General features: G+C 37.6%; 1 protein-coding gene and 1 long non-coding RNA gene across 3 annotated transcripts in view; both read left to right on the plus strand.

Annotated features, from left to right (window-relative positions):
* LOC122070609 (D-xylose-proton symporter-like 2) overlaps positions 1-832 on the plus strand; it is a 28,582-nt gene extending 27,750 nt beyond the window's left edge. For both annotated transcript variants that reach the window (XM_042634804.1, XM_042634803.1), the window contains one exon: positions 537-832. In XM_042634804.1, the coding sequence (XP_042490738.1) occupies positions 537-668 (132 nt within the window). In that variant the 3' untranslated portion in view covers positions 669-832. The remainder of the gene's footprint in view (positions 1-536) is intronic.
* Positions 833-4,349: 3,517 nt separating this feature from the next.
* On the plus strand, positions 4,350-10,397 carry LOC122070607. The gene is made up of 3 exons (XR_006137869.1): positions 4,350-4,674; positions 9,107-9,312; positions 10,343-10,397. It is a non-coding gene; the product is annotated as an uncharacterized LOC122070607 (long non-coding RNA).
* The last annotated feature ends 342 nt before the right edge of the window (positions 10,398-10,739 follow it).

Raw genomic sequence — 10,739 nt, forward strand, 5'->3', positions numbered from 1 at the left:
AAAAACCCGATACACTCGACCCACCCAAACCCCAACCTATTATTGAAACTTCTCGCTATCTAGATGCGGCGATTTCAACCTGGTTGTGCGAAGCTCACAGTTTCAGATTGCCTTCATCCTTTTGAAGCTCATCTCCATGAAGCATACCTGCAACTCCAACGTCATGCTTTCACTCGTGAGTTGCATATTTATGATGTCGTGCCTTCACTAATGTCTTTAACTCGACTACACTATTGAAAACGTTTCGAAAAACAGAAAAATCAAACACCTTCTGCAATCCAAAAATCGTTTCTTAGCACAGAAACGGTTTGTTTCTGCTGTTTCTAGACAGAGAAACAGGAGAAACAAAGTCAAACGGGCCCTTAGGTTCCATTCTATTTTAAATTTCAGATTGTTTTATTTGTTAGAATGCATTTTTCTAAACATTTCTGTTTTAAACAACTTCTTGTATTTGTTTCACTGTAATGCAGTACTCATCATTTCTCATGAAAGTTTATGGAATGGCTAATGGAACTGTCTTCTAAATTTTGTTGCAGGCATTGGTTGGAACTGGATTTGTGTTTGTTATATTTGGGGTGATAGCAGTGTTGTCTCTTGTCTTCATATTCTTCGTCATACCAGAAACGAAGGGGCTGAGTCTCGAGGAAATTGAGGCCAAAATTCTTTAGCACTCTTTGACATTTTCTTTCCTCTTCGAATTAAATAGTACATAGAAACAGATCCAAGAGAAGAAAACTAGATCGATGGTGATATCTACTACCATATATTTGTTAGATATAAAAATTATATAATTGCAAGTAGTACCCCTGGCTAATAACTATTTTCGTTTAAACACTGTCAATTAACACCAACTACTAAGAAAAGCACGCAATGCATATTTCTTAATACTCCCCCTCAAGCTGGAGTGTATATGTCCCCAATGCCTAGATTGGAACAATTCTGGAGAAAAGTAATTTGAAACTGAAACTTAGTAAACATCACTAAGCTGCAGCTTCATAACGTTTCTCACAAAGTCTCAATCAACTTGAAAATTTGAATTACTAGTATTATAGATCGTTGCATGTTTCACATCCTCCGTAGGCTTCTCAGTAGGAAAACTCAGTTCGTGAATAAGAGATTTTAATCACATCAACTTGCAAGTCTAGTCTATCTCTTTCTATTTATATATATGGAAAGTGAATGAATCATCATATTATAGTTGAGAAATTGCAATAGAAAAGATAAAGGGAAGGTTTTTTTGATTAGTTTAAAATCTCATAATAGCGGCGAGCAAAATGGGATCAACCTAAACCAAGAAAACGGGGTTGTGGGAGGGCAATATAAGTGTTGTGCCAATTGGACTCTGAAACATTGTAAGTATTCTCCCAATCCTTAAGGAAATGGTTTTTTGCAAAACTGGCAATGGTAATAATACCAATTTATTGATGAACCCTAGATCCCTGATAACCTCAATTTCATTCCCAATCTGAATGTTTCAATTCCCTCCACCTGCTGCTCTCTTATTAAGTAATTTTACCATTGGGAACAATTGGAATACTAGTCCTATTATCTTTTGTACTCCCATTATCAGTAGGAAATGATATCTTGCAAATTCCTATAAGCTATAACTTAGATAGATGGTGGTGTCACCTCTATAAAAAAAAGGGTTTCTTAACACTAAAATGATTGCTAAGTTTTTGAAATGTGGTTTGATTACTAACCTAATTGAACTCTCAAACAAGTGTAATTGTCTCTTTGCTCACAATGGTGGAGATTCTTTTGGAAACTCCAATTACATCCAAAATTTAAGCTCTTTTTTGAGGGATTAGCACTTGGTGGGATTCCCACTAAAGATATTTTGGGAAAATGGATGAATCTAGGTCCAACCTGTGTAATCTGCCACAATTAGCCTGAATCCATCTGGCATACCTTTCTTTCCTATGAAGTTTCCAAGAGAATTTGGGCAGCGAGCCCATTGGGACTACGGACTGAGAATCTATCTGCTAATTCTTTTCATAATCTAATTATGTATTTTTGTAACTCTATTACAATCCCTGATAGTAATCTTAATAATTTCTTTAGTATTTTCATTATCTTATACTATTTTTGTTGTAATAATGGGTTTTATGGGTTTTAGGGAAAGTGTCAGTTATCAAACGGATCCTAAGGGGTTTAATGGTCTTTGTAATTCTCTAGAACCTTCTCTCCATTATTATAAATAAAGAGGGCTGGTGTCATATTAGACACAAGTTATTACCCCATTCAACATGGTATCAGAGCCATAGGATCCGAAACCCTAAGGGCTCTCCCTCTTCTCCATCTCTTTGTCTCTTTCTCATTTCTCTCTCTCCTAATGCCTCCATCTGCACCTCTCTCCGTCTCTCTTCATCTGCTTCTCTCTCATGATGGGAGCTTCTTAATCCACCAAGAGGATTTCTAGCCTCCATCCATCATTCCCCTTGGCTCTCAGACTCTCTTCTACAATGATCTGAGAGACCTAGAACCTTTTTTTCATTATTTTTTTAAGGTTTTCTCCCAGGGAATGTTTTTTCATTGTCGGGATTTTTTTTTTTGCTTGATGCTCTGATCGTCATAATGTTTGTTGCGATTGGTGCCTTTTATCCTTGTGGTGGTATGTACCGACCACTTTTTCGTTTGAGGTCTCTGTTCTAGATCTATCCCCAAAATCATTTTCTCAGGGTTTTACCCTTTATCGATTTTTAAGTTTTCTAGCTTTTTCTGGTTATTTTGGTGCTTTCTCTTTCTTCGGCTAGTGTTTCTTCTATTTGCACAGTCCCCTTGAGTAGCAACCATGTCTACTAGCTCATCTGCTTCTACTGGAGGAGACACCATGGCTCTTCCTACCTTCCCTCCTTGTTCTATCAAACTTAATGGCACAAACTGCCTTATATGGTCACGCTCGGTCTGCATCTCTATCAAGTCCCATGGTTGGTACAGGTACCTTACTGGAACCACGAAGCGTCCGACCACCGGTACTGAGATTGACAAGTGGAGTGTGCCAACTCTCTGGTTTTGGCATTCCTTGTCAATTCCATGTTGCTACAGCTTTCACGTGGCTGTCTCTTCCTTGACTTTGCTACGAAGATTTAGAAGTCTGTCTAGGATATCTATTCCCAGGTAGGGAATGATGCTTAGGTCTTTGAGTTTCGCTAGAAGGTTCATGATTTGAGGTAGAGGGGGCTCACTCTGTCACAGTACTACTATGATTTGTAGGCATTATGGACTGAGTTGGATTTCTATGGGGTGTATACTCCTTCCACCCCTGAAGATATCACCAAGTTTTAGAAGCGAGAGGACAAGATCAGGGTCTATGACTTTCTGGCAGGTTTGAATGTGAAGTTTGATGGTTTTGAGTTGTGACCCCTTTCTTAACTTGGATCAAGCCTATGCTGTGATCTAACTTGAGGACAGTCAACATACCACCATGCTTCCACAATAAGTTGCCACTCCAACTGAGAGAACTGCACTTGTTTTTGGCACTCAGTTCCTTAGTGCAACCCCATAGTCTAGTGGCTCCTCTACTACGACTCGAGTGAAGTGTGATTACTGTGGGAAGGAGCATCACACCAAGGAGCACTGCTGAAAGCTTCATGGTCGTCCTGTTAATACATCTGAAAAAGGCCAGGGGAAGAATAGTTCCGGTACTTGTGGGTAGGCTAACCATACTAAGAGCCCTGACTCTGACTCTGCTCTTAGCTCCTCAGTAGTCTCGCTATCATTTGATGAGCTACTAACCTCCGACGCCTCTTGACACGTCCAGACTCTATTCCACCTGCCACTGCGAGCTCTGCTTATTCCATCCCTTCTAGGTCAGGTATCTCCTTCTGTGGCCATGATGAGCACAATAATGTGTGAAATCTTAGGGATATAAGTGTACATTTTGCCCCACTTTGGATAGTACTACTTCTATTTTTTTTTTTTTTTTTTTTTTTTTTTTTTGCAGTTTCCAAGTCTACAAGAGAAAATGCTTAAAGTTAAGTCCAAGCTTGAACTAACTTGTCTAAAGGAAGCCCATACATTGAACCAAAGTCAGTAGGGGTGGAACCCACTCATTGGTACCACATCCTCTCTCTTTGCCACCTCACAAGATCTTGAAGATGCTATGCAGAGATTCCTTTTTGATTTAGTTAAGATTGCAAGATATTGGTTAATATTGCAGAGAAGGAATAAAATTTGTTAATTTTAGAAACAGATTCTCTCTTTCCTCACACAATATCTCAGAGAATGAGGATTTTTACCAAGATCAAATTTTATTTTATTTTATTTCTTTCCTTAAAGAAGACTTGTAGAAGGAAGGAGGCAAGACCAAAACCTTATAAAAAGCCCCTTTCTCCCCCCTCCTAGAATTATTATTCCCCTTAGTTTATTTTTCTAGTTTTTTTTGCCTAGTTTATACTTAGTTCTCTTCTCTCTCTCCTAATGTTTCTTCAGGCTTTTATTCAAGTGATTAATGATAATGCAATTCAGTTTTTAATTGTTAATTTTTTTAATTATTAGTTTACTTTGTTAATTTAGTTCATAGTTTAATTAATTCTAGTTATAGGAAAGAATTGGTTCAAGTGATAAGAATCAAGAGTTTTCAAGTTCAAGAGAGCAAGTTCTTCATCAATAATTCTGTTCCAATACCATCACTCCAAATCAATCAAGTTTCAATTTAGCTTTCACATAATCAAGGTATGACAAAGTTTATTAGTAGAATTAAGATTTTTATTTAAATACAGTAATGGAATTATGATTTTTTATGCTTTTGTTTTTGTTTTTGTTTTTTTTTTTTCTTGTGTTCTTATTTACATATGTAATATAATTGAAGATGATGCCTACAATAGTGCCTCCCCCGAAAATTCGGCCGATGTATTGAGAATTTTTCTTTACTTGCTTTCTATTTCAGTTCTTTAATTGTTAATTTAGCTTTATTATTTACAGATTCTATTTTTTTAGTTGTTATTTTCAACATTTATTTTACTTCTTTAATTAAAGTAATCCGGCGTTAGAACTGTTTAATTTAGATGTTGAATGTATAGGTCGTTTTCTTTCATTTATATGCATATTCTAGAACTATAATCTAAAATCAACAATTCCTTGTTCATTCTCACCGTACTTAGAGTAGGTAAGATAGAGTGACTAAGCTCCTTGTGATCGACCCGTTGGCTACAATATACCATACGCTTGTGGTAACATATTTTTAAACTCAAAAATTAGCAAGCTAGAGAAAAGCATGGCCCTTCTCATGACAAGCCACAATAATGTGGAGAGGCAACTCACCCACTTTGTCACAATCATGCATGAGAAGGAGAAATAAAAATTTTCTAGTCAGCCAGAGCTAAATCCTAGACATCAAGTGCTGACTCCACAAGGGCTACCTGCTCCTCAACTCAATATTGTACAGAGTCAACAACACCAAGGGCCCTCCAACCAGTGTAATACGGTATATGCCCTACGGAGTGGCCCAGAGTATCTACAGAATGGTACCACTCCTCCACCATCTGATCTTTCTATTAACCCTATGACTATCGAGGCTACTACTGTGCCTCCCATTTCAGTTCGCCAAATAGACCTGAAGAAATTAAGGATGATTTGGTGGAAGCCACCAAAAATGATTCTATTAATAAGAGAACTTCTGACAGTGGTTATGTTCCTCCTGTCCCCTATCCTAGCCGTTTGATGAATAAGAAGAAGATAGCTTCAATGGAAAAAATTTTAAAAGTCTTCAAGAAGGTAGAGGTAAACATCCCTCTTTTGGATGTCATAACTCAAATCTCAGCTTATGCCAAAGTCCTCAAAGACTTAGGCACTCACAAGCGCACCACAAGTGTGCCCAAAAAGGCACTTTTGGTAGCTAATATCAGTTCAATGATCACACAACCTATAGCAGCTAAGTATAAGGATCCCGGGTGTCCCACTATCGCTTGTGTTATTGACAACACTCGTATTGATCATGCCCTACTTAACCTTGGTGCAAGTGTGAACGTTCTACCTTATCATGTTTATCAACAATTTAGATTAAGAGATTTGAAAGCCACAAGGACCAGTCTCTAGTCGATCAACCATTATGTCAAGATTCCAAAAGGGATGGTCGAAGATGTCCTACTTAAGGTAGGAGAATTTATTTTTCCAGTTGATTTTATTGTTTTGGACACTAAACCCTTCACCACTAGGGATAAGATCCCTATCATTCTTGGAAGACCATTCCTGGCTACCAGCAATGCATTAATCAATTGTCAGAATGGTCTACTAAGGATATCTTTTGGAAACTACACTATGGAGTTCAACATGTATAGGTTGGGTAAGCAGCTCACAATTGATGAAGAGATTAATATGCTTGAGAATTTTTTTGACGAAATCGTTAAAACTTTTGACATTGACTTTGATTCAGAATTCCAAGAGTGTATGGAAGAATTAGAGGATGATACTAAAATTTTTTTCTCCAAGGTTTGGAGCCTTCATACACTCATGAAGCCCATTGGTTCTTTATCAAATTCTTTTCCTAAATACTCAATTGTTGAGCTCCCTAACTTGATTTGAAAGAGTTTCCCTCTAACTTAAGGTATGCTTTCTTAGGAGAAGATTAAACTCTATTAGTTATTATCACCTCAGATTTAACTTCAAGTCAAGAGGAAGAGTTGATCAAAGTTTTATAAGAAAACAAGGAAGCATTAGGTTGGATCATGGAAGACATTAAAGGAATTAGCCCCTCAATTGTTCAACATCATATTTACCTTATGGAAGATTCAAAACCTTCTAGGGAACCACAAAGAAGGGCTAATCTTGTGATGCAGGAAGCTATCAAGAAAGATATCCTAAAGTGCTTGGATAATGGCATCATCTACCCTATATCTGATAGCAAGTGGGTAAGTCCAGTGCACGTGGTGCCAAAGAAGTCAGGGGTCGCAGTAGTCTAAAATGCTGAAAATGAATTGATCCCCACCTATGTCCAAACAGGATGGCGTGTGTGTATTGACTACAGGAAGTTAAATGCAGTAACTTAGAAAGACCACTTCCTTTTACCTTTTATTGATCAAATGTTAGAGTGGTTAGCCGGACATGAGTATTATTGTTTCCTTGATGGTTATTCTGACTATAACCAGATTTCCATTGCCCTAGATGACCAACACAAGACCACCTTTACATGCCTTTATAGAGCCTTTGCTTATCGACATATGCCTTTTGGGCTTTGTAATGCCCCTGCCACGTTCCAAAGATGCATGATGAGCATTTTCTCTGATATGGTGGAGCATTTTTTGGAAGTATTTATGGATGCTTTTTTACAGGGTATAGTGTTGGGTCATATCATTTTCAAAGAAGGGATCAAGGTGGATAGAGCTAAGGTGGACTCAATTTCCTATTTACCACCTACCACGTCAATTAAGGACATTCGTTTCTTCTTGGGTTATGCTGGGTTCTATCATCGGTTCATCAAGAACTTCCATTATATAGCTAGACCTCTCACTAATCTTTTGGCTAAAGAGCAACCCTTCGAATTTTCTAGTGAGTGCCTCGTGTACTTTGAATAATTAGAGAAGGTGTTGACTATAACCCCCATTATTCAAGCTCCCTTATGGATAGAGCCCTTTGAATTAATGTGTGATGCATCTGATTTTGCTATAGGGACAGTCTTAGGGTAGAGAGTTGATAAGCTTCCTCGTGTCATCTATTATGCTAGTAGAGCTCTCAATGATGCACAGATGATCTACACCACAACTGAAAATGAATTTTTAGTTGTTGTATTTGCATTAGAAAAGTTTTGTGCATATTTGATAGGTTCTTATATAATTATTTATACTGACCATGCAGCTATCAGATACCTTAATCAGAAAAAGGATGCCAAGGCTTGTCTCATTTGATGGGTTTTGTTTTTGCAAGAATTTGACCTAGAAATTAAGGATAAGAAAGGCAGTGAAAATTTGGTTGTAGACCATTTGTCCCAGTTACCCAATTCTTTGTTTTTGAATTCTTTAGTTAATGGGCATTTTTCCGATGAGCAACTCTTTGCAGCATCTAGTGAACTTTGGTTTACAGATATTATAAATTTTTTAGTTACAAATAAGATTTGGATCATTGGTCTTCCCAAGAGAAGTACCATTTTCACTCACAGGTTAAGTATTTCTTTTGGGATGATCCTTACCTTTTTAAGTCATGCCCTGACCAAATTATCCGGAGATGTATCCTTGATCATAAGCACCATTCTATTCTTTCCTTTTGGCATGATCAGACTTGTGGTGACCATTTTAGGCCTACTAAAACTGCGGCCAAGGTATTGCAATATGAATTTTATTGGCCCAGTCTCTTTAAGGATGCCTTTGCTTATTGTAAGGCTTGTTCTTTTTGTCAGTCTTTAAGAAAAATCAGTAAAAGGAACATGATGCCTCTCAACCTAATCCTCGTGGTTGTGGTTTTTGATGTTTGGGGAATAGATTTTATGGGCCCCTTCCCTAAGTCATGTGAATATGAATATATTTTGTTAGCTGTGGACTATGTGTCCAAATGGATTGAGGCTTGTGCTTGTAAGACCAATGACCACAAGGTGGTCATTCAATTCTTAAGGAAAAACATTTTTTCCCGATTTGGAACCCCTAGAGCTATCATTAGTGATAGGGGAAAGCACTTTTGTAATAAGCCTTTTGAGGCCTTAGTATAGAAGTATGAGATTACCCATAAGCTGGCTACCCCATACCAACCCCAAACCAGTGGGCAGGTGGAAGTGTCCAACAGACAGATCAAGCAGATTCTAGAGAAAACAGTTAATGCAAATCGAAAGGATTGGTCTAACCATCTGTTGAATGTTTTATGGGCGTATAGGACTACTTACAGGACTGTACTTGGTCAATATCCATACCATTTGGTATACGAAAAAACCTACCACCTTCCTGTTGAGTTAGAGCATCGTGCCATTTGGGCGATTAAGAAATTTAATTTTGATTTGTCTAGCGTAGGAGCTCATTGAGGACTCTAACTATTTGAGTTGAAGGAATTGTGAAATGATGCCTATAATAGTGCAAAACTTTCAAGGAAAAGATTAAAGCTTTTTATGATAGGCATCTTATTAGGAAATCTTTTATGCCTGGTTATAAAGTTTTGCTGTACAATTCTAAATTGCATATCTTTCCAGGAAAACTTCATTCTCGGTGGGAAGGTCCTTACCTTGTGCAAACTGTATTCCCCCATGGTATCGTAGAGGTCATGAATCTATCCACCCGGGAAATTTTTAAAGTTAATGGACACTATCTGAAGTCATTCCTTGAGCTACCTTTAATGCATGATGCAGAAGTCATGATTCTCCATGAGCCTCTTTATGATGATATTTGATCCTATTTGGTAATTTCCTTTCCTTTATCTTTCTTGTTCTTTTGTCTTATTATTTCTTTCTTTTTCTATATTGAGGACATTGCACAATTTAAATATGGGGGAGGGTTTGACCTTTTAGAACTTGAGGTTAAGTTTAAGAGTTTTCCTGTGCTTTATATACATCCTACAAAAAAGGAAAATTGAGATCTAGGACCCATCTTGGCACTATAATCCCTATTGAGAGGATGATAATGAGTATATGTCTTGAAGTGGGATCTCCCTTAAATGATTTAGAGATACTTGTCTTAAGGTGTAGGACCATTTGTTAATTGGTGTCTTTGTTCTTAGGTTAGGAGTTGAGACCATATTCTTGGCATGTTATAAAAATATATGATATGGATATGCAAAGAAAGTGAAAATTGGTCACAAAGTAGAAAGTAAGTATAGAATTTATAGAAACTAGATAGAACACTACACCTCATGAAGTGGGGTGTTTTGATCGAACCTCTTAGGAAGGAACACTTCCGAAATGAACTTAGCATCACTGTCTTTGTTGGCATATGCATAAAGCAAAGCTCCTTAGTAACTTGGGTTTCTGTTGTTTGCTCCACCATATTATTCAGGCCAAATGTAGAGGAGTAGAATGAGTTCTCTACTAAAGAATGAAAAAATAAAAAATAAAAAAATAAAAAAATAAAAAAATAAAAAGAGATACCATTATGCCTTGTTGTTTATGATTGGTTAACGCTCCAAAACCCTAGTTCATGGTCCCTATCTTACAATGTGGTTTGCCTTAGGATAGGTCGTGCTTTAGAAGATACAAGGGTCGTCCCTATTTGAGATGTGTGTTTGTTCCTAAATCTAGATGGAGTATTAAAGTTTAAGTGTGGGTTCCTTGGTTGATGTGCTCTAAATGAAAGAGGGTGTGTGTTTTGTAGTTATTGGAAGCTTTAAATTGTAATTTTTCAAGTTAATTTGAATTTTGGGTGTATATTCATATTATACCTGTGCCCAAAAACCCGGACTAATTTCAACTTTTGTACATGGGTGATGCAACTAGGTGCCAACCACTAGTAACTTATGGATTTGCCCGGCTCATTACATGGAAGGACTACAAACCATTAAAGGAGTAAAGGTATGTACTCTACCATTGAAGAGAATTTTTTCAAACCTTGTTAATGAAATGTACCAAGAGGTAGAGCCCACATACTGAAAACACCTTGAGAAGGCCCCACTCAACTTAAGGATCCATTTCCACATAAAGGGGACTAGTTCAGCCTTCACCGGCTGATGGAGCAGCCACCGGTGAGAATACTGGCCGAAATCGGGTTATTTTATCGTGGGATCCAGGTCTTCGCACCCGTGCACATCAAACCACCCCTAATAGTTGGGACAACCTATTGAGGAATAGATTAATGTATCCGAACACTCTAAGGTGGGCCCGTTAGGGTCGAATA

Source organism: Macadamia integrifolia, unplaced genomic scaffold (genome assembly GCF_013358625.1).
Source record: "Macadamia integrifolia cultivar HAES 741 unplaced genomic scaffold, SCU_Mint_v3 scaffold953, whole genome shotgun sequence".
In the NCBI taxonomy this organism is placed as follows: Eukaryota; Viridiplantae; Streptophyta; class Magnoliopsida; order Proteales; family Proteaceae; genus Macadamia; species Macadamia integrifolia.